General features: G+C 39.0%; 1 protein-coding gene across 3 annotated transcripts in view; it reads left to right on the top strand.

Annotated features, from left to right (window-relative positions):
- LOC148420761 (uncharacterized) overlaps positions 1–23,599 on the top strand; it is a 35,170-nt gene that overhangs the window by 9,386 nt on the left and 2,185 nt on the right. For 2 of the 3 annotated variants that reach the window (XM_088419416.1, XM_088419415.1), the window contains exons 11-51: positions 971–1,138; positions 1,220–1,300; positions 1,417–1,467; positions 3,896–4,024; positions 4,107–4,388; positions 5,639–5,677; positions 5,753–5,779; positions 5,871–5,897; positions 6,060–6,122; positions 6,830–6,934; positions 7,002–7,055; positions 9,015–9,068; positions 9,223–9,285; positions 9,562–9,606; positions 10,598–10,669; positions 10,760–10,786; positions 10,883–10,918; positions 11,135–11,170; positions 11,245–11,352; positions 12,207–12,308; positions 12,417–12,503; positions 15,267–15,317; positions 15,397–15,459; positions 15,568–15,627; positions 16,092–16,118; positions 16,214–16,258; positions 16,864–16,893; positions 18,090–18,206; positions 18,295–18,417; positions 18,611–18,706; positions 18,833–18,958; positions 19,256–19,297; positions 19,379–19,498; positions 19,592–19,690; positions 19,859–20,020; positions 20,107–20,253; positions 20,600–20,749; positions 20,893–21,042; positions 21,121–21,270; positions 21,360–21,440; positions 22,768–22,812. In XM_088419416.1, the coding sequence (XP_088275542.1) occupies positions 971–1,138; positions 1,220–1,300; positions 1,417–1,467; positions 3,896–4,024; positions 4,107–4,388; positions 5,639–5,677; positions 5,753–5,779; positions 5,871–5,897; positions 6,060–6,122; positions 6,830–6,934; positions 7,002–7,055; positions 9,015–9,068; positions 9,223–9,285; positions 9,562–9,606; positions 10,598–10,669; positions 10,760–10,786; positions 10,883–10,918; positions 11,135–11,170; positions 11,245–11,352; positions 12,207–12,308; positions 12,417–12,503; positions 15,267–15,317; positions 15,397–15,459; positions 15,568–15,627; positions 16,092–16,118; positions 16,214–16,258; positions 16,864–16,893; positions 18,090–18,206; positions 18,295–18,417; positions 18,611–18,706; positions 18,833–18,958; positions 19,256–19,297; positions 19,379–19,498; positions 19,592–19,690; positions 19,859–20,020; positions 20,107–20,253; positions 20,600–20,749; positions 20,893–21,042; positions 21,121–21,270; positions 21,360–21,440; positions 22,768–22,812 (3,540 nt within the window). The remainder of the gene's footprint in view (positions 1–970; positions 1,139–1,219; positions 1,301–1,416; positions 1,468–3,895; positions 4,025–4,106; positions 4,389–5,638; positions 5,678–5,752; positions 5,780–5,870; positions 5,898–6,059; positions 6,123–6,829; positions 6,935–7,001; positions 7,056–9,014; positions 9,069–9,222; positions 9,286–9,561; positions 9,607–10,597; positions 10,670–10,759; positions 10,787–10,882; positions 10,919–11,134; positions 11,171–11,244; positions 11,353–12,206; positions 12,309–12,416; positions 12,504–15,266; positions 15,318–15,396; positions 15,460–15,567; positions 15,628–16,091; positions 16,119–16,213; positions 16,259–16,863; positions 16,894–18,089; positions 18,207–18,294; positions 18,418–18,610; positions 18,707–18,832; positions 18,959–19,255; positions 19,298–19,378; positions 19,499–19,591; positions 19,691–19,858; positions 20,021–20,106; positions 20,254–20,599; positions 20,750–20,892; positions 21,043–21,120; positions 21,271–21,359; positions 21,441–22,767; positions 22,813–23,599) is intronic. The other variant, XM_088419417.1, reaches the window with a different exon arrangement.

Genomic DNA, 23,599 nt, shown 5'->3' with positions numbered 1-23,599 from the left:
GAATTATATGAGTTATTCTAGTTGAAAAATATGGAATTATGGGGAATTATTAAATTGTATAAACTATTGAAACGATGGAAATTGTCCCTAAGGAGAAATAAATGAGTTAAATGTTGTGAATGTGAAATGTTGAGAAAGCACAAAATGTGAAATGTTAAATCTCCCATTGGATATGAATATTGGAATATTGAAGTGAAAATAAGAAATTATGGTAAATATTAAATTGTATGAATTATTGGGATGATTTGTAACATCTATGAAGAACAGAACATTTCGGTGATTAATAAAAAATACATTTGTTCAATATATATTTTATTATATATTAAATTGTGAAGGTATTCATTATGTCAGAAAGGGGGTGGGGCTACAGCAAAGCTTCAAAAATGAATGTCTTTTTCAGAGATTAAAAGTCCAAACTAAAACATGACATTCAGTCGGCGGTCCATTTGGCTCCAAAGAGTCCTTCGCCATCATTCCAGGTCGCGGGGCCACACACCAGGGACACCTGTCGAGGAACCAAAGGAGAAGTAGCAAGCCGCCAATGGGAAGGGAAAGCACTGTACACTGGCCCAGAAAAACTCACAACTTTGTGGCAGAAGCTCCAGCCTCTGCCACTCATGTTGAAAGGCATTCAAAACACCACTGTCAAGTCAAGGATCAGCAAAGGCCTCCGCCACTTGCACCTCAGGCTTAGACAGCACCCGGTTCCGATGCAGTCCTTTGTCAGGGCACATGTCCAGCCCAGGCAGCAGCCATCAACCACTTCTTCCCCATACCCGGTGTCCTTTTAAAAAGGGGAAAGTAGTTCCTCCCTCATGATTGGGCCCTGGTCAGCATGCCAAGTGTGATTGGCTTCAATTGGAGTGTCTTTTCATTTTGTCTTTGTCAAACATTTCTTTACCTGACTGAAAGGAAAATGTATTATGGTACGATAGTAATGCTGTAATTTTGACTTACCTGTTTCATGCAGTGCGCTCCAGCAGTCCTACCGATGAGGTTTCGGGCAAAGATTATAAGTTCACGATGATAGAAAAAGACAATGCACCTGTCAAGAAGGAGTCAGAGCGACTGGTCATGACCAAAGATACAGGCAAACAATTCATGTCCACTGCTCCTACAGCTTCTGCAATGTCTTCTGGTACGGCTTGAGACATACTGCTAAGCGATTCAAAAGCAAAAGCAAAATGAGGAAGGACGACTAATTTGTGTCCTCTTATAGCTTCCTACTCTGATGATTCACTGATGAGAGAGAAACATAAGTTTGCAATGAGCACAATGAATGACGACAGAGATGCTAAAGGTATGATCCATGAAACCTTTGCATTATGAAACCGGAGACTATTTATTTATTTATCTATGTATTTATTTACATAGTTTATTTTAGTTACAGAAACTCCTTTTTTTTACTTCCCACAGCTGCACTCCTGAAATTTGGTTCTGGCTCAAAAGATAAAGTTGGCTGCGCAGGTAACTTGTGCCATTGTCACGTAATCGTTGTGTTTTTGATTTAAAACTTCATAAACAGCACCAGTCAAATGTTTGGAAATATCTTTTAATTTAATGTATTTTCAGTATTTAAATAATTAATGCTGACTTTTTTATTAATACTTAATTCGTCGAAGACATTCCGATGGAATTATTTGCTAAACTAAAATGTTTTTTTACATTTTTTTATAAAATAGCTTCTTCACATCTTGGTCTATCCATGGTCAGCTTGATGATTTGGATCAGGAGTTACCTACTCCGGTCCTCGAGGACACCTGACCAGCATTTTTTTCCAGTGTACCCCTCTTCCGCTGCACCCGATTAAAATGATCATAATCGTTATCGCGCTCCTGCAGAGCTTACTGATGAGCTCATGTGAATCACGTGCAGTGGAGAAGGGTTACACTGAAAAACCCCTGGTGGTGACCCCTGATTTGGATGATCCTTCATGACCTGAAATGACTTGCACTTGACAACAGTGCTTTATATCAGGTTAATAGTTTAATTTTCTTGACATCTTAATGCTTTTGATAAAATTTGAATTTGAAGGTTTTTCTGAACTTTTAACTGGTACTATCCACATGTATGTAAATTGACTTTTTATTTTTGTTTACAAATCACTTTTACTATTTTTCATGTTATGTTTAGAGGTCATTTGAACTAAAAAAAAAAAAAATTAGACATATACTGACTGTAAACTAGGAGACGTCTGGCTGAAGACATCACACAATTGAATTTATGTTTTGGAACCAGTGAGGTAATATATATTCATAATTTAGCTATGTATAGTGCTGGGAAAAAGTATTTGGCCCCTTCCTGATTTCTGTGTCTTTTGCATAATTATCACTCACAAAGGCTTCATTTAATCAAACCAATATTTATTTGAGACTGAAACAACCCAAGGACATGTAAAATGCAGTTTCTTGATGATGATTTTGTTTATTTATGAGGGCTAGGTATGTGTGTGGAGCGGCGAGTGTTACAAACCTCGATCCCTGAACAGAAAAACCTATTGTTCCATTTTTGGTTGCAATAACAGAACTCAAACGTTTATGGTAATCAGTGACAAGTCTTAAGTAATAATAATGTCTTTCTGATAGTGGAGTCGTGAACAATGACCGTAACTATGTCCTGCAGTTCTTTGGAAGTTTTTCTAACTTAATATCTGACCTCCTGGATGAGTCGTTGTTTCATTCTTAGATTAATCTTCATGGTTGACCTTCTGGGAAGGTTTGCCTCTGTTCCCAGTTTTTTCCATTTTTGGCTCTGATAGTTGTACGCTGAAGCCCCACAGCCTTTTTATTCCTATAGTGACAGATTTCAGTCACTTTTTCGTCCCCATTTCTTCTGTAATTCCTTTGGATTCTTGGCGTGACACATTTGTTCTTAAGATTGTATAACCTATAATTAACTGATTCTATTTATGTAAATTCTTGATTCAAGCAAGGTGGTGGCAATCAGGTGTGGGTGTGGCCTGTGAAATTGAAATCAGCTTTCCCAAAACTGCGTTTTGTCACAGCTGTTTTATGGTTTAACAAAGGGCAATTACCTTTTGTGAGGGACATCATATATTAGGTTGTTATCATTATGTGTTTATTTCTTGTCTCGTATAGCATGCATTGCTATCCATCTATGGAGTCCTAGTTTATCTCGCCCCAGTCCTTAGGTAAAGCTGTTGACACAGGAAAGTGTGAGCCGGGACCTTGGCCCAGCTGTTTTCGGCGCCCGGCTGGCTCTTTTTGTTATGTCTTGTATTGTGTAATGCTTTGCTGAATGAATAAAAAGCAGGCGGAGACGGCAGGGCTCGGACGGCTTTGGCGAACATGAGAGTAAGAGCCAAGCCCTTCCCATTCCCGACAAAGAAACGTCAATCTTGGTTGGTCTGAATTACTATTTTGCTGCTTAGCAGCTGGGCTTGTCTTAGTCTTCTTTTATAGATTTGACACCTTTTCAAATTGAGTTGGATAGGTTTGCATTTATTCATCCCCTGGATGAATAAAATCATCACTTAGAAACCGCATTTTATATACCCTTGGGTTGTCTCACTGTGAAATCAAAATCAATTTGAGTAGATGAAACTTTTGGGAGTGATGAATATGCAAAATACATAGAAATCGCAGAAAATGCAACACTATCGATCTGCCAGTTGATGCAAACTCATTTTCAATTTCGTTGCTTTGTAAAGTTAGGCTTATTTTTGCATACTGCCAATAATTACTATTTACTCAACTGCCCACAAATGTGATAATCAACCCTGTTTGGAAAATGCTAAAAAAAAAAAAAAAAAAATAAAAAAAATCAAAGAAAAATGGAAGATAATTGGGAAAGTATTCTCACAGTTAAGTAGTCCAGAATCATATTGTTGCTTGATCGCCTAAAAAATGAATTCCTTTCAATTTGTACACATCAGACATGTGCAACGATGGCTCTTGTTTTGGCTTGAGCCGCTGCTGCCGCTGCAGTTGGTGGAAGTGGCTGCTGGGCATCCTGCTCGGCTTACTCCTTCTTCTCGGTCTCCTCTTCGGACTCATCGCTTTGAGTGAGAGCATGTTTGCGTCTTATTTTTCACCCTCGCTGACTTCAAAGAAAGAATTCATACATTTGTCATGAATTACTCTCAGGTGAGGAAGTGAAACGTCTCAAGAAGCGAGTTGAAGCTGTGGAAGCCATCACAGGCACTGCGTCAGCAAGGACTAGTCGTCTGTCTGGCTCTGCTGGCATCAATATTAATGACCCGCTGGATTCCAGATACATCGACAGGAGTTATTCTGGGTCCACACTGACTCACTCTGATAATGGTATTAATGTAGGAACTGCTAGAGGGGGTGCATCACATGGAGAGGACTTGCAGAGAGCTGTCCAGCAGATGGTCAGAACTGAACTACGCTCGGATGCTTTGAGAGGTCAGAATATGTAGATGATAAAGTTAAAGTGCCAGATACTTTTGATGCAGTACCAGTCAAAAGGTTTGAAACACAATCTAATTCAGGGTGGTTTTTATCATTTTAAAATGTCATGATTTGGACATTAATACTACAGTAATTGGCAGGATACTATAGAAAGAGAATATCAACGTAATTATTTGAGAATCAAAACTGAACATGTCTTTTAGTTCTTCAAAGCAGGCACTTTTTGCCGATACAACAGCTCTGCGCCTCCCTCATGGTAGTTTGTCAGTCGGCTTTATGATTGGATGAAGATTAATGACCTGTCCATTCACACAGGGGTGCACATAATTTTTTGGGTGGGTTACTCACATGAGTACCAGGACGTAGTGTTTGGCACACACCCTTTATTTCATTAAAAAGCCTTCCTCAACATAAATCTCACTCCCACATTAAGCGCATTGGTTGTGTGCACTCAGCAATGTCCCGTTATCCAAGCCTGCGTCTTCGAAACGTTTCAAAAGTCCACCAGTTATGGTTTGTGCAACACTTCGACATGGTCACGATGGTTGGGGAATTAAACCCGCAGCCTCTCATCTGGGAGACGACCACTCTATCACAGAGCAATGCCCCCCCCCCCCCCCCCCACACACACACACACACACACACACAGGAAGCCTCCTGTAGTTTTTCTTCTAACAGAGCAAGAGAGTGATTAACTATTTCTTCTCAATTAACTTGTTTGTTAGCCATAAGTTTTGGTACATTCATGTGCTTTTCACACAAGTCAAATAAAAGATGGACAAAGATTTTTGACCCTTTATCCAACACACCTGTTTTCTCTGCTAGCTGAGGACATGAGCGATAATTCATGCACCACATTTAAGTGTGCTTCAAGCCAAGTCACATCTTGGAGCCACTTTTCAGGGAAAAAAATATTAATCTCAAGAATTGTTGTCCAAAATAAATGTTTGGTAGGCTATGTAAATCCGTGAAGTAAAGCATGCAACGTTACGCAATTCTGTCGCGCATGTGCAACCCTGTGTGTGTGTTCATATATATATATATATATATATATATATATATATATATATATATATATATATATATATATATATATATATATAATTCTCAATGTGTTTGACAACATTTTGAAGGTGTTCACTGAACATTTGACTAGTACTGCATATTAATGTGAAATTGACGAGGTAATCAGTTGTGGTATGATGTGAATTAAGCATCATTTACTTATTATTTATTTATTATAGACTCACTGAAAGGAGCTAAAGGAGATCCTGGCATAAAAGGTGTGTTAGAAAAAATACAAAATAAGCATAAAATGTGTATTTTTCAATAAATCACGAGTGACTGTTTATTCACAGGTGATCCAGGTGTACTCGGACTTCAAGGTGAACCTTCAAGTTTAAAATATTCATGGAGTCAATTCTGTTTCTGTAAGCACCTCACATTAGTAAGTTCAAAACATCTAATTCCTTGTAGGTGATCCTGGATTTCCTGGCCTACCAGGTAAGAAACGTCCTTCCCCCAATTGAGATCATAAACAAAATTAATAATCACAAACCTCTATACTGTTGTCACAGAGTGGGCGTGTCAGATGATTAGCATGCCAAGGTAGTCTTAATAAAGTGAATGGTGTGCATACATTAAACATGTTGTATTATTCCTCAGGTCCTCCTGGACGGGTGGGCAACCCAGGAACAGAAGGACCCAGGGGGCCGAAAGGAAGCACAGGTAATTTTGATAGTATGTGATGTCTTATATTCGGCATCTGAATTTTACAAGTGTCATGCTCGAACAGGCTGGGTAACGCAGATTAAGGTAGTGGACCCCAAAAAGCATGGAGGTTTACTGGCTCAAATAAAATGAAGATTTAATACGAAACTGAGGCAGGACAAACTGGAACAGAACTCTACAAAGTAACAAACCAAAGATGAAACAGGGTAACAGTGACAACGTGGTAGCAGAACTACGGAACAGAAAAACTCAGCAACATAGACAAAGACAAGGACCCGACAACTAACTGAACGCAAACTGGGGACTTAAATAAACCACTCTCAATGAGGAAACACGAAACAGCTAGAGAGGAACAAAAAGGCAAGAGGAAGATGATTGGATGATACGAAGAGGGCAGGTACACAGGCAGGTGAAAACAAATCACGTTAAGGAGGACAGCTGCAAGGGAAACCAAATAGGAATGAGTCACAAGAACTAACTAAACTACACATCTTGAAAATTACAAAACAAAACAGGAAAACGAACATTAACCTACAACAGAACATGACAACAACACGTTATTTTTCTTATTTTATTTTACGAGGTCAAGAGAAAAATAAAATAAACCAAAAAGTTACTAGACACACAGTATTTTTGATTGGAATGTAATGTCCATACATGCTAAGGTTTGCCTACAATGTATTGGAAGTATTCTGTATGAATAGGTGATCCAGGTCCTCAGGGATTCCCAGGTCAAAAGGGTCTGGATGGGGCAATGGGTCCCCGAGGAGAGCCTGGACTTCCTGGTTTTGGACCGAAAGGAGAAAAAGGTAATTGAGACCCAATCAGGGAAACATTTATTGAGGCATCATTAATATTGAAACCCAATTTGGACAGGATCTCGTGGTGATCCAGGACCAGTTGGTGCTACTGGGCAAGTGGGCCCAAAAGGTAAGCAGTACTGTAAAATAGGCCATGACGATTAATCAAAATTTAAATTATGAATTTTTTTGCCATCCTCTTGATCTTTAAATGTTATATTGGAAGAAAAATTATTAATGTGGAGAACGGTATGTTTGTGTGTGCAAGTTCTACTTGTAAAAGGAAACTGAACACACAATGTTCTGTTCACTATGCTTTCTTTAAGCTCTTTAATTGCATCCCTTTTGGAGTTTACTGCAAAACTAAACTCAAATACAATTTCACTCATTGCATGTTTAAATACAATACATGTTTGGTCCCATTTCACAAAGTGAACAGCTTTTTGCATGTCGCGCACAAAGTGAATGACTGAATTTTTCTTGTCTTTATCTCTGACAAACTGAATGTAATGGTCATCTGTCAACCTTGTGTATATTTTGTCCATATTCAACGTGCCTTTTCATCGCAGCTTTAGTAGTAAACATCATCAGCAAGTAAACATTTTGCCCGGGACTTTTGTCCTCTGATCTTGTGGTGTTTTTGGCAAATTTTGTCGAAAAACCCACCACTTTCAGGGTTAAAATGCATTGTAATGCATTACTTTACTCTAATTTGCAACAAGTACAACACTACTGTACATTACCAAGTTACAGTAACGTCATGCATTACAGTTATTACTTTCCTTTTGTAATGCATTACTCCCAACACCAACCATAACCACACACAGTGTTGGGAGTAATGCATATATATATATATATATATATATATATACACACACACACACACACACACTATATGACTAGAGTACAATCGCAACTTTATCTCATTGGAAATGTGTATTCCATGCATGCATGACACCACACTGCCTCTAAGAGGGCATTGCCTGTACAGCAGGAACAGCTGATCTATGTCGTTGATTCACAGGTCCATTATTTTTATGTGGTGTGGATTTTTTTCTTTGCTTTTTATTTTAATATATTCATCTTTATTTTTCATCATTTTACTTTCTATGTTTATTTGATTTAATTTATATAATTATTTAGATTATTTAGTTATTTGAAAGTATTTATTTTTATTAGTTATTCTTAATTATTTTGTTTTACACATTTAGTTATTTTATTATTAGTTGAGGTTGGGTTTTCAAGGAATGCCACTTCCCTCACAATTCAATACAAAGATCCAAGGAGATTTATTTATTTATTCATTTATTTATTTCATGCCAAACAACAAAATACTGTATTTCCAAATGGTCTTGATTATTATTTCCATAACTGTGCAGCCTTACTTTAAGTATGTGAAGTGACAAATGTATTGACTTGGAATAATAAGTAACTAATAACTAACCATGACAAAAATGTTGGGGAGGGTGTCACGTGAATCAAATCAATTCAAAAAAAATGTGTATAGCCCTGAATCACCAAAGTCTCTAAGGGCTTCACAGGTAAAAGAAGGTCATATCGAGACTTCTTTTACAAAAAAATTAGTCGTACAGAGACTTCTTTTCATCATAAGTAAACAACAGCATCCCCTGCTCAAAGCTCCCAGAAGGGGAAGGAAAAACTAAAAAACCCCAATTTGGGGAAAATCAAAAACCTTCAGAAGGGACCACAGGCGGGAAGAGCTCCCTTCCATGCTCAATAGGTTGAAGTGGCAGCATCCACTTCAACCTATTGAGCATGGAAGGGAGCTCTCTGCCAAATACAGACAAATACAGATACACAATACAGATTACAGAAACATATTGTTCCATATTAGGCAGGAAACGTCCAGTGCAAAGATGTCTTGACAGCAGGTGTAGCCATTGGGCAGGAAGCTCCCCACAGTCCAGCCAGGTGGAGCGCAGGTGGTCGATCTCATAATCCGCGATGGTCAATCAGCCTTCATTTATTTGACATTAGTATATTTGTTGTTCAATTCATTTCCGTTGTGTAATGCTGTTGTAATATGTGACTCAGACGGAATACTGATCAGAAAAATGATTCTCTGCAGGTGCCATTGGTCCAAAAGGTTCCCAGGGTGATAGCGGCTATCCAGGACAAAAAGGTTCGCTTTAAGGAATGATATTGCGTTTGTTTTCAATTTGTATGTCATACTTGCATATGAACCTAGGGAATCTGTTGTTAGTTTCAAGAATATTTGATGGACAAAGTGTAGAGTAAAACTAAAGATGACTGTGTTATGTAAATTTACACATTAGGAACACCAGGTTTGCCAGGAACCAAAGGGGGCATGGGAGAGAGGGGACTACGTGGCCCAGCAGGTATGTACCTGAATATACAAAACAAAACAAAAAAAAAAATACATGGACCATCTCAGTCATGTCAGTGTCCGTAATTTGTGTGAAGAGCACCTTCTCTTGTAAATTAATGTAAGTTTTGGTGTCTCAGGAAGACTTTAATTTATACCAATTTAATCGGGAGCTAAAGTATTTTGACTGTGATCCAGTATCTGAGGTTAAGCTGATGTCAGCAAATGTACAGAGCAGAACATAACTCTCAACACCAAGGAACGTTCTTTGACTAATGTGTTTATAAAGGTGAACCTGGAAGAGATGGACCAAAGGGCTCCAAGGGAATGGCAGGTGAGAAAAAAAAAAGTAAAATGTTCTGCAGGTGATGTGGAAAATGCATTGTTCAGTAAATGACCTTGCTATTGTTTTTTTTTGTGTTTTTTTGCGATTGTGGTTCATATTTTTTCACATTAACATAGTTTTGCTGGTGCTTTATTTTGAAGGCGAAAGGTACGTGCCGTAGTTTGTCAGTGACTGACACGAATAACTGACGTACATTTAGAAGAAGCGCCAGCTCCAGCTGAAGAAACGCGCACCAATTTGAGACCTAGCCAAAAGGGAGGTTTAGCATTTAATTTAGTTAACAAATGTCTAGCACCTGGTTGAGAAGGGAACGAGTTGCGCATTAGACTTATCGTCGTATTTTTTCCATGTCTGTGACTTACAATTTAGTAAAACAGCATTTGTACTTTCCGTTTTATTCCACTAGAGTGTGCCAAAGCACTTCAATTAACTATGCTATAGTGCAAGGTTTAATTTTTTTTTTTTTTTTGCATTCCCTGTTCGTTTGTATTTTAGCTCTTACGGTGTCTTCACATAAGGAAGGAAAAAATAAAAACGGTGAACCATCATTCAAAGACTACCGGGGATGCTACACTCATGTAATAAAAATAACACATTCAAATAAAAAGTTATTATCCAACATACAACTAAACAGGTTAACCTCTTATTGTATTTTTAAAAAATTACCCAGTGATTATCCAAGACTAATCCAAGATATTAGCCAATTTTACACACATTCCCAAAAGTCGTTGTTTTTTATTAAACAGCCCATAAAGTTAGTTAAAATTGATCGAAACGTTGGGTTGGTTCTTCTTGAACCCATAATTGGCTCATATTTGACTCAACTGGTATTAGAGTTTCCGTGAGCTACATCAGGGATCGGGTCTAAACCTCATCACCATATTGCACCATTCTATCGAATCTCATGAACAAAGAAATCTCCGTCGTTGTATTATTTTATATGAAGCCCTTTGTCAAACAGCCTCTTTATAAATTGCAGGTGAAGCAGGTCCAGTGGGAGCTCCTGGCGTCAGAGGACCAGCCGGGCTTCCTGGAGATGATGGTCTTCCAGGTACCCACGCTGTCAGATCTACTATATTTGGTCTCTTTTATTACAATCACATTTTTTCCCATTGCCTTGACAAATACATGTTTTGTGCAGGTGCTCCAGGAAACCAAGGGCCACCAGGTGTGAAGATGATCCAAAAATGAATCTGTTCATGCGGCAAAAGAATTTCAATGTGTTATATATTTGTTAACAATTCACAATGGCCCATTTCTGCAGGTGTTCCTGGAATTCCTGGAATTCCTGGTGCAAAAGGTACAGTAAAAGACAAAAGTCATCACTCTTAGTGCGACTGAGGAATTTACCTTCTTTCTATGAAAAAATACGTACTCTTTTATGCTGTGATTGCAAGGCAACATTATATAACATTTTTCAGCCCATTCCTTATTTTCAAATATTACAAATATACATTTTCTTTGTATTAAAATTAAAATGTGATTTTTATTAAGAAATTTAAAATTTGTCATTTAGGTGAAATGGGTCGAGGAGGTCAAGTCATTTCTGCAGGTAAGATTTTGGTAACGCATATTACATTGCAAATGGAGACTGTAAACGTTGTTCATCTCTTGATTTGTCCCTAGCTGGCTCTGAGACAGTGGCCATCCCAGGACCACCAGGACCAAGTGGACCTCCAGGTCCTCCTGGAGTTCCTGGGTTGTCTGGTCCCATGGGTCCAACTGGAAATACTGGTAAACCATTTTGTCTTTGAAATAGGTACCGTATTTTCTGCACTATAAGGCGCACCTAAAAGCCGTATTTAAAAAAAAAAAAAAAAACTGATGGCGCACCTTATAATCAGGTGCGCCTTATATATGGATCAATATTGAGATTGGTATTTGAAGATGGGGAATAAAGTGATAAAGTAAGCTTTACCCGTTTCTTTTGTATGTTTACAGTTGAACAAGGTTGGTCATATTGACATTGAGTTATTATGCTATTGAGAGTTTAGAGTTATTATTTGAGTTATTATTGTTTTTACTTTGAGTATTACTATATTGTGATTAAAAAAGTTTTAAAATATGTCATTAATAGAGGGTACGCCTTATAATCCGGTGCGCCTTATAGTGCGGAAAATACAGTAGCTTGTTACGTTTGCTCTTCGATATACAGTACAAGCCCAAAATTTGGGCCTTTGGTTTCAACTGGAGGTGAGCGATTTGCACTATAGGAGCGTTACTTGCAACAAGAGACATCTTTCCCTGCTCAAGTCTTCATTAGTATTATGGGATGTTGAAAACCTTTACCGTCATAAGCTTGTGTAACTTTTCTCTTACTTTTCTCCCACTTTGTACATACAGTATATAAGCCTTGAAATCTTTTTCAGAGCAGAATCTTTAACTTAATTTGAACTTGTTTACTACTTGTTTTCCTTTTTTTCCCCATTTGTTTCCTTGCCACCTTCTTTATATCATTCAACTGTTTTTCCTCTCTCAAATACTTTGGCGTTTCCTGACGAATTCTAACCATTCCACCATGCATTCTCTAATTACCCTAAGGTATACTGTGCTCAGTCTTATAAAATTAGTCTGATCTCATCTTTTAGGTCCAAAAGGAGATAGAGGAGAGAAAGGAGACAGAGGTGAGAGAGGAGAAGCTGGAATCAGCGTCACACGTTCAGAAACTGTCAGTGCGACACGAACCGGTAGTAAGTACTATGCCTGTTGCTTTGGTTCCAGTACTATCCAAAGGCTTCATCAACATTAAAATGTTGCATTTATACGACTAAGCCGCTTCTGTGATTATTTTCCAACAGGTCTGTCTTCATCAGGATCAGGTGGACTTATGGGCCCACCGGGACCCCCAGGGCCTCCAGGACTTCCGGGTCGTCAAGGTCCTCCTGGTAGGTTCAGAATTTCAGACATTGAATACCGCAATAATTTAACATACCATTTTTTCATGCATCCCCCCAGCTATAGTATGTAACCATCCAAACATCCATTCATTGATGTTATGATCATTTGAGAACTAGGTAATTTCAGGCAAGACGCAGGGTTACATTAATGTGGGATTTTTCATCATACGCAGTTTTTTTTTCGTTCATTTTTTTTTCTTTTGTTGTATTTATTTTCATCGAGGTGTATTATTCGTATTTGTTTTGAATACTTTTTGATACTTTGACACTTTTGAATTTGCTGTTTTTAGTATTGTTGATTTTCGTAATAGTTTTTACCCATGTGGTCCTTGGAAGGCTACAAGAGTAATGCTTGCTAGTTTAGTGACACTGCTTCAAGAAGGTACAGGTGACAAACACAAGAAAATTGAAATATATAGGGCTCTATATCGGTAGACTGCAAGTTGCACCAGGCGTAAAAAGGTGGGATATTGATTTTGGTGGCTGAGCAGGTTTAGTTTACTATGTTTGGGATGGTGCTGCCCCTGCCTGACTCTTCGAGCACAAAAAGTAGACCAGATTGTACACCCACTGAAAAAAAAGGTGTATTTTGCGGCACATTGGGTTTGAACGTGCATCAGCGGATTAGTCCAAGGCATAGGCAGATAGATTCTTCACTCCGGGGACTGGGGAGAAACTGAAGTTGAGTCGCACATGAAGGCACAGGACCCAGGGAGCAGGAAGACAGAACAAAGCCATGGCAGCAAGTCCGTTCAGGGCTAGGAAGAATCGTGGTCAAGCAGGTAGAACAGATCCTCTTACTGGGGAAGCAGGAGCTCAAGCTGTAGATTTCCACGTGTCAAACCACTCCCGAACCATAAACAATGTCAGAAGCTTCCGCTACCCAGTATAGAGGTCCCTGTAGTTATGTTCAATAGCAACAAGAGACACAGAAGCTGGCTGAAGGAAGAATTAGAGAAAATGTGTAGGGTAAAGACAACAGTGGTACCAGTAGTGATCGGGACACTGGGGGGTTAGCCTCAAGCTGGAAGGATGGCTCCAGCAGACACCAGGAACAACATCTGACATCTCCATGCAGAAGAGCGCAATACTGATAACAGCTAAGATCCTTTGCAGAACCCTCTCGCTCACAGGTCTTCCCTTTGACCTATCGCAGTGTCTAGAGCAGTGGTTCTTAACCTTGTTGGAGGCACCGAACCCCACCAGTTTCATAGGCTCATTCACCGAACCCTTCTTTAGTAAAAAATAAAATAAGATTTTTTTTTTTACTGGTGCACGAAATGAATTGTGCATTAATATCACCTGGTTCAAATAACAAAACCAAAACAGTGCATGGTAAGAAATCTCAGAGAAGGACGCTTTCAATGACTGCGCCCACTAACTGCAGACTAGACTGAGGGGTGGACCTCTACTATGTGGACATTACTACTATTGCATTACCTTTATATTACTCTCACTAACATAACTGGAAATATGGATTTGCCATTTAAATGTAGCTCAATACGCTCATTACACAAGCTGAAAAACAGTAGAAATCTGTATTGTACTGTTAACCTTTAAAGACAAGATACAAAATCTTTTTTTGCATTTTAACCCCTTTGTTACTTAGCTTCACAGCATAGTGATCCATTGTTTATGCTTTGGGCAGAAACAGGAAGTGAATTCCACAATTTCAATGTTTAATATTCAAATTCAAGTTCAGTCGGCTAGGTTTGGGACAGACGTTTCGGTGGGGCGAACGTTAGCAGCTACCCTACATCATTGTTATTGTACATCATCGTTAATGTACTGTTCAACATGATTTTTCTATGCATGTTTTTTGTATCTTTTACTTGATACACATTGAACAGAACTCTTTATAGACTATAATGATTGTACAGTAAAAATTAGTTTTAGCTTACCGTGTCATTATTGCTAGTTTCAAAATCCTGGCAAATCCACTATGAAAACGGCAGCATATTTTCCACATACGACATACTCCGAAATGAGTCTCTTCACCTCTTGAGGACAAAGTGGCATGCCCGAGCTAGAGAATGATCATTTTGCCTGCTTTTATCCCCACCCTCAATCCTCCATGTGATTTCTTTTCGCCAACTTCATGTTACTAAAGGCTCCGCTGTAAATGGTTTGTCAAATTACTGGTGCTACTTTGGCGAAGTGGACAGCTCTTTAGGTGTCGTGCACAAAGTGCACCGAACTATTACTGTATATTTCACTTGTCTATATCTCTGACGAACTGAAAGTAATGGGCGGATGTCTGACTTATGGATGTAATTTCCATATTCAACCTGCCGTCTTCTCATCTCTGCTGTAGTAGGTCCTAATAACAAAGTAAACATTTTGTCCCGGACCTTCCTCTTTCAATCTCGTGGGTTTTTTTTGCTAATTTTGGGGAACACCACTTTCAGGTTAAAAATACATTGTAATACATTGTGTTACTCACTGATTTAAAATTTTATTTTTATTCTGCGTGTAATGCATTACAGCAAAATGTAATGCATTACAGTAATTACAGTACATTACTTTTGTAATGCATTACTCCCGCACACTGTTAGTGGAAACCAGTAGAGCTGGGAGTGCACCCAGTAATTCGTTTTGGGTCTCAGAGTCTTGCTGAAGCTGCAGTCTTACTGGATCAACATCAATAACAGTCAGACTTTGGATGTTCCACTACATTCAGAGGGTATTATAAGAAAATTCAAGCAATGTACGTCATACTGATGGTTGCTCTTCTTTTGTTGTAACTATAAGGTGAGACAAGACAAGGTTCCCCTGGGCGTAGAGGTCCACCTGGAGAGCCAGGTACAGAAAGATGAATATTTATACACTAGTATTTTAATTTTTTTTTTTATTGGTTATTGACCTAAAATGGGGTAAACAGGTATCGGAGTACCTGGACCACCAGGGCCAAAAGGAGAGCCTGGCAACTTTGCACCATCATCAGGTTGGTGAAGGATTATTTTCATTTATTCATTAAAAAATAAACAAAAAAACCTGAACATTTTTGTCACATTCACTTATGATTGAATGAGACACTTTTTTTTTGTCTCAGGAACCTTCTTTGCTGGACCACCAGGACCACCAGGACCTCCTGGACCGCAGGGCCCACAGGGTACACTTAACAATTAATCGATGTATTAACTAGAGTTTAGTTCACAGTTCTGTGTCGTCTTGTAATCTATTATAACTTTATAACTATTATAACTTTTTTTTTATAACTTTTATTATAACTTTTTTTTTATAAGTGTGTCTAATGATATGAAATATGAAAATATTTCTTCCTATTTCAATTATGTTGTTACCATCAAAGTAAGAGTCACTGCGAATTAGTTATTGGAGAGCACCACATTCCCATAACTGTTCCCAAATGTGTTACAGTACTAAGGTAGGAAAAGTGATGGTACTTTCTAGGTTCCAATTCGACTTTTGAAACCACACCAAGCTGTACTGCTTAGTGACAATTCGAGTCATCTGAAATGTGTTTCAAAGTTTGTTCATTGAATTGTTGTGAATGGATGGCTTTTATACCAGACTAGGATACTTTTATCACTGTGTAACATGTTTCATCTTTATCAGGTGAGCGAGGACTCCGAGGTTACCAAGGTATGAAGATTAACATGCTGAATGTAGTCCATGTCAACTTTACTCTTAAAATGTGTTCAAATAATCCAGCTTCCATCCAATTTGACTTTTTATAGGAGAACCAGGTCAGCCAGGTTTGGCAGGAGCTCCAGGAGAACCTGGTATTAACAGTTTTTTTTTTTTTATATATATATATATATATATATATATATATATATATATATATATAGTGGTGCCTTGACATATAAATTGTCACACACTTTTTTTTTTTGAGATAATCATTGGATCATATTTTTGTAAGAGCTTTTTGTAAAAGAGGAGCCTTGAGTTTAATGCAGGGAACAAGTCATAAACCGCCAAAGAAGGGCAGCAGCACAATGTGCATTGAAATGAAAGAGAGAGTGTAACAAAAATGTTATAATTTTTTCCATTCTTTTCAACATGTCATTAATGTATGTTTCTTAAGACATTATGTACATTGGCTGCTGGATTTTGCATAGAAACCAAATACATTCAAAATGCGTTGTTTCTTTTAGGAGGGTAGACTGAATTAATTTCAATTCATTGCAATGAAAAAATGATTCATGATTCATATATATTACATATTCATATTACATACATATTCATGATATATATATATATATATATATATATATATATATATATATATATATATATATATATATGGTACTACAGTATATTGTATTAAGTTTGTAACGCTGAATTAGAGATGAACAAAACTAAAACAATTGTGCATTCCTCACAGGTGATTCGAGATTCTCCAGCGTCTCCCTCGGTAAGTTTATTCAAATTCATGTCTGATATGTAGATTTTTCGGAATCATGCCCTTACTCAGAGGTTCTCAAACTTTTTTTAGGAAACCTTTTTTTCCAAGAACCGCTGTTGGAAATGTTTGCGGAAACAAAACAAAAAAAATAGGCCAAACACAAGTGCCCTTCTTATTCACCAATATGTTCAATTTGATAAGAAGTGTATTTGTTACTTTTCAGCTATACTGAAGTTTACAAAATAAAGATTGCAGATCGCATGCCTCCTAATAACAAACTGGTCAATATCCGCCCAACAGGTTGCTGCAATATATTTAGTGAATAAATAATCAAGCTCTTTGATGATGACGCGCATTATGTGGGTCTATTTTACAAAATTATTCAATTTTAAAAAATATTTTAAACTGGTTGAATTGATTGATTTATTGAAGAGTCATGAATACATTCACAATTTAACGTAAAATAAAATGAAATTAACACAAATATGTGAGGACAAAGAGAGTACTAGTAAAGTGGTAATCATTGCACAAGTGGATATTGAATAAATACTCACCATATACCATATACTAGAATTTAATAGGAAGAATAAAAGTGCAAGCAGCTATCATAGAATCCTTGCAGGCCAGGCCACTTTGGAGTACTGACACATTGGAATGAATTTTTTTGAAAATGGCACAACAAACAGGCTTAAAGTGCGTGCAACGTTTCACGAGTTCTCAGAAATTCCTAGATCATCCAAAATCAGTGAAATCTTCTTGGCAAACAGTATGTTTGTGAAAATGTGAAAAAAAAGTGTCAAATTTGCTTTTGATTAAAGTTTAGTTTCGCCATGATTTCCTTGTGTCACTTTTGTCCTTATATGTTACAGTTGAAATGAATGAGGACTCAAGCAAATGAGGTAGTGGCATCAACAAAAAAACAACCCAAAAAACTGAATAAACAAATCCACAACCACAGAATATAACGTGTCAAAGAGCAGGAACAGCTCCATCCATCCCATTAGCAGCTTGTCCTTATCATTTTAATATTACAAAAGCCTTGACAAGTATCTAAAAAGGTCCATCTTGTTTCAAATGCGTCTGACATTGTCAGACTTCCTATGGAGCGACAATCTGAAAACGTTTGTGCTTGACCTGAACATAGCTGCACTCTTCCAGAAATTTTATTTCGATGCATCTTAGCAAAATGTTTGCGTCTGCATAAGATGGCACATCAAGACGAGGACTACCCGGACCTCCCGGACCACCTGGTCCACCTGGAAGAGGTTGGAGTGCTTCAGGGTCAAGTGACATGGGCCAGTACATTGCAGAGTACATTCAGAGTGAGATGTTGTTTCATTACTTTCAATGGTACTCTATTACTACAAGAGTGGTTCAAAACAAATCCAATCAAACTGTTTTGTCCTACAGGTGGAAACTTAAAGCAGTACCTGGTGGGACCTCCGGGACCTCCTGGGCCTCCAGGCGTCTCAGCGGCCTCAGGTGCCGAGATGGTCGAAGACGTAGCAAACAGAGTCATCGCCTACATGCAGAGTAAGGATGGGAAACTGTTACTTGCTATTTCTTTTAATCATATCATTCATTTCCCATAAACTCAACTACTGCTCTACGAAAGATTGCCAAGTTGTTGACGCTTGACACCAACAGTACATTCAGTGGTTGCTGTAATGCAGATTTTTGACTGAGTGATCCAGTGGTTCGAACTAAAGTGTGTCCAATGATACAGGTCAGGGCAGAGGATTCGGTGGGAGTTCTGGCTCTCTTGGCCTTGGTGTTCAAAGTGGCTCCATTTCTGTTGGTGATCTCGTCGCCCTTTTACAGCGTAGGTCTTACAAAACTGTTCTATAGTCAAAAATAGGGGAAACCACTTTGGCAAACCTGCTAAATAGCCACAATACAGTATACCGTACCATGTTTGACAGCACACTATGCGTGTGTTTGTTTCCAGGAGAAGATGTTAAAAGATATGTTGCTGGTCCACCTGGTCCACCAGGGCCTCCGGGAGCACCGGGCCATGGAAGCTATAGGTTTGACATCCAGGAGGTGGCAGAGCGTGTCCTCATTATGATGAAAGGTACAAAACAGCATTAAACAAACAGCACAAACTAATTTGAGCACACTTCCTTGCTGATTACAAAAAAAAAAAAAAAAAAATCAAGCAAGCCAATACATTAAAGCTTGTTAAATATGAAAATGGTATAAGAAAGACAGATACTGTATACGACTGCACAGGCAGCTTCCCTATTGGCTAGCTGTTGCTTGTTTTTTTTTTCTTATTTTTCTTAAAGGTTTCACTACATAAAATTTGACATTTAAAATTTATGCTGTGATAACATCATTGTGTCTAACCTTGAGTCATTTCTGACATTAGAAAGGGGCATGCTTGGTGCTTCTGGACAAAGTGGATTCTCACGTAAGAAAAAATAAATACAGAATGAATCCATGAAATCTTCTCATCTTAACAGAAATGTTTTGTTTTTTTGCGGCTTATCAGGTGAATATCTTACTTCTGTGGGGCCACAGGGACCACCCGGTGTGCCAGGTCCACCAGGACCACCTGGAGCACCAGGAAGTGGAAACTACTTGACCTCAGACGTTCGCGAATACTTACAAAGTATGTAAAAGAGCAGAGAAATAGCCTCCCTCTCTTATATAAATTATTCTATGAAATACTTAACTAAGATGTGCTAATATTGTGCTTTCATAGGTATTGCCGGTAGAGGTCTTCCAGGTCCACCAGGCCCCCCTGGACCCATGGGTCCACCTGGTGCGACCACTGAAGTTTCCTACATTGGTGGTGCCAATGGTGAGACTGTCAGAGCAGATAGAAGTGAATATGTCTGCATTGAGTACAAAATATTTCTGGTACCAAAAAAGCATTAGTTTAAATAACTGGCGTTCTTTGTGACACACTTTTTTTTCCATGTGGAAACATGCCTTTGCGAATGATCATTTTGGAAATGTCTTTGTTAAGGTGACAGGACAAGAGGAGGTATGTTTGGTATTCCTGGTCCTCCAGGCCCTCCCGGGCCTCCAGGAGAGAAGGGTGATTCAGGTGTTTCTGGTGGTTGGAACTGGAATGTGGATAATGGAGACTACTCCAGTATGGCTCTCAGAGTGACTGATTATATCAAATGTAAGCGGTACATGAGAAAAACATCACTCACCATGCAAAGGAATGACATTGATGTGTTTTGTTCTCGCAACTCTGTTCACATGTAGCCCAGGGCCTGCTCCGGGATGCCGTGAGGGAATCTGGTGGCGCTGTCCAAGGGCCTCCGGGACCTCCCGGTCCTCCGGGAGCTCCTGGATACAGCCAGTGGTTCAGTTCTCAAGATAATATTGTGGATGTGGTGGAATACATGAAATGTGAGTAAACATATGCTGCATTTCCCCCCCAAAGTTAGATGCAGTTGAAACAGTATCTACTGTATACCGAGACTTTGAACAAATAAGATACGGAACAAGCAAAAGTTTCTGTATGATTTGGAACTATATCTGATTCACTTCATTCATTTAGCTAATGTCATTTGTGATTGAGGATGACCGAGGAGAGGAAAAGGGAGTTTGGGTATTTCAAATAGGCGTGCCTTTTTTCAATTGATATTTATTGTACCAGTAGTATTTGTTATTTTGGGGGATGCCAAGTGTAGAAAAGGCAAAAACCTTTAGCAGGAAGATGCTGAGTTATACCATCTGGACTTGCAATCCTCAGCCCAAGGTCTGTTGCATGGTTCTGGGAGAGATCAATATGGCTATGCTGGACAAGGATCCAGAGGACCACCTGGACCTCCAGGACCTCCAGGGCCCACCCGTTGGTTTGGTACTCAAGGAAACGCAACGGATTTGATAGAATACATAAGATGTAAGTGTTTTCCAGTATAAGGTGCGACAAAACACACTCAAGAGTATCCCTCGACATGGATTAAATGGTAGTTCCTACCAAGCAATAAAGTACAATGTATACTTACGAACTAAACCACTTTCTCCCCTTTATCTCAATTTCAGCTAACAGTGTGTTACATGACATCATCAGGGATTATAGCAATGATATCTTCCAGGGGCCCCAAGGTCCACCTGGCCCTCCAGGTGCTCCGGGCCCAAGTCAAGGATATGGCTTCAGTGGAAATTACACACATCTTGTGGAATACCTCCAATGTAAGCGATCAATTTCCAATCGAGCCCACAAACCCAGGAAACCAAACGTTGACATTTGACAACGAACTGGTTTCCTAGCACGCGGTCTGATTGGTGACGGAAGATGGAACAACTACGAGCGCACTGTTCTAGGGACACCAGGACCACCTGGGCCTCCAGGTCCTCCTGGATACAGCAGAGTGTTTGGCTCACAAGCAAATGCAACTGATATAGTGGAATTCATCAGAGGTACCAAATTGGAACACAAAAATGATAAGAGTTGAAAAAGATTAAGTGTGAGACTTTGGCCAGCTGACTCGTGAACATTTCTCCAACAGCACACGGTGCCATTGTTGCAGCGCCAGGCAGACCAGGACAAAAAGGGGAAATGGGATTCCCTGGCCCCAAAGGAGACAGAGGTACACGTTGGATTCCGTAATCATGATACAGTACTATGATATTAGTAGATGTAAAGAAAAACTAATTTTTCCACATAATACCAACATGTCAAGGCAAAACAATACTGACGGGACAATTGTGCACAATTTAAAATCAAATCATCCAATCGGATACTGTTCCAAATGTTTAGAAGTGAGGACCTATCAATGCTGAGTAAAGAAGAGACTGGCAAACTCGTGTCAAACATATTTGCAAAAATGTTCAAAACTTACTATTGAGATACATTTGACCGTATTGAAATACTTTGGAAGGAAATGCGGGTGGCTCGGTGGAGAAAGGGTTAGCGTAGAAGGTGTATTGGACATACTAAATTGTCCTTAGGTGTGATTGGATGCGTGAATGGTTTTTCGTCTCTGTGTGCACCAGTTGGTGGTGTCTCCCTCCTATTGCTCCAAGTCAGCTGGGATAGGCAACTGCAAGCCTGCAACCCTGATTCGTGATATGGCGTATTATTCAGGTTATGTGCAATTGGATATATCCTGTGGCATAATGGGAAGAAATGTCAAACGGAAACCCTAACCTATAAAAGTATAATGAAGATATGCCAAATGCCTAATAAAAGTGCGTGTCAATACCTTGTGGCATTCTGGATACAAGCGGCCGAAATGAGTTTTCACCGCAGGGCGTTCGGGGTCTCCCTTAGAGACAGGATGAGAAGGCAGTTGAGGTGGTTCGGGCATCTGATTAAGATGGCCCCCAGACGCCTCCCTGGTGAGGTGTTCCGGGCACATCCCATAAGGAGGAGGCCCCGGGGATGACCCAGGACACACTGGGGGGACTATGTCTCTCGGGTGGCCTGGGATCGCCTGGGGATCCTCCCGGAGGAGCGTGATGAAGTGGCCAGGGAGAGGGAAGTCTGGGCTACCCTGCTGCCCCGTGACCTGACTCCAGAATACAGCGGTAGAAAATGGATGTCTTTAGCGTTTATGTTTGAATGTTTTTGTAAATATGTTCGAACAATTTTATTCCACGTTGGCAGTTCCACACTTTTGCATGAGGGAACCATTCCTTGAATGTTATTGCCCTGGGTTTTAGTCTTTCGTCTTATTCTTTTCTGAAAAATGATCCAAATTTCAGTTTTGTTTCTTTTCATGAATGTCATTAAGGATACAATATTGTGCAGAGGTGCACTTACAACAATTTTACAGAAAGTCACAGCATAGAGTTGTTGTTTTCTTTTTCCTTGCGGAGAGCAAGAGATAATAATTGAGAAGCAGATGGCTTTTGGGGTTTGAAATACATAACACGACAGTCACCTTGGTGAAAACACTGTTTGTATGGACGCAGGTGAACGTGGTCCTCCAGGGATACAAGGTCCCAAGGGAGAAAGCGGTGAGTGCTCAGCTTGACTCTTGCCACTATGTGACGCATAGAATCTCAATTTTTCAACTACCCATACTCTCATGGCTCTGTTTTATTTGACTTCCATGAATGTATGACAATGTGCTACTTACTACACAACAATTGTTTGCATCTTTGAATGGGGTGTGGGAACAGACTGCTGTGCCATCAGTGTCTGATCTTTTAAACTTTGGACTTATTCGGAGTTTGGAGAAATAATAAACATAATTATAAATGAGGATTTGTGAACATAAAACTATTTATTAAGATAAAGTGTCTTCCTGGAATGGGATGAGACCCAAATCCCACAATACAAGATTTCTCCTAACGAGCCCAGATTTTTGCAAAATTTGTCAAATAAAATACTGCCCAATATTCCTTTTTACAATTGTTTTTTTTTTTTTTTTATTCAGCAGACTGCAAGAAAATTAACATTCTAGCGTGAACATGTAAACAATCAGGAGTCGCTTATGTTACAGGTTCATTTTTCAGCTGTGAGATACTTAATAATATTGTTTATTGTATTTTTTTGCAGTGTTTGAAGAAAAGGATGACAAAATATTGTTAGATTAGACAAAGAAAAACATAAAATATCACCATACAGTTGATATTAAAGTAATAAGTGCATCCTGCATTTCTGCTGGAGAGCTGCATCTATTGATTGGGATAAAACAAAAAAAAAAAGGGGGGGGGTGTCCTTTTTTTTTCCCCCCAGGTAATAATTTGTGCAGTAGAAAGAGTCATTAACTGTTTTCACAAAATGCTTCAGGGCAGAATT

Source organism: Hippichthys cyanospilos, chromosome 7 (genome assembly GCF_059441005.1).
Source record: "Hippichthys cyanospilos isolate Australia breed blue-spotted pipefish chromosome 7, RoL_Hcya_1.0, whole genome shotgun sequence".
NCBI classification, from domain to species: Eukaryota; Metazoa; Chordata; class Actinopteri; order Syngnathiformes; family Syngnathidae; genus Hippichthys; species Hippichthys cyanospilos.
The sequence above is the reverse complement of the archived record's forward strand: the minus strand, read 5'-3'. Positions and strand labels throughout refer to the sequence as shown.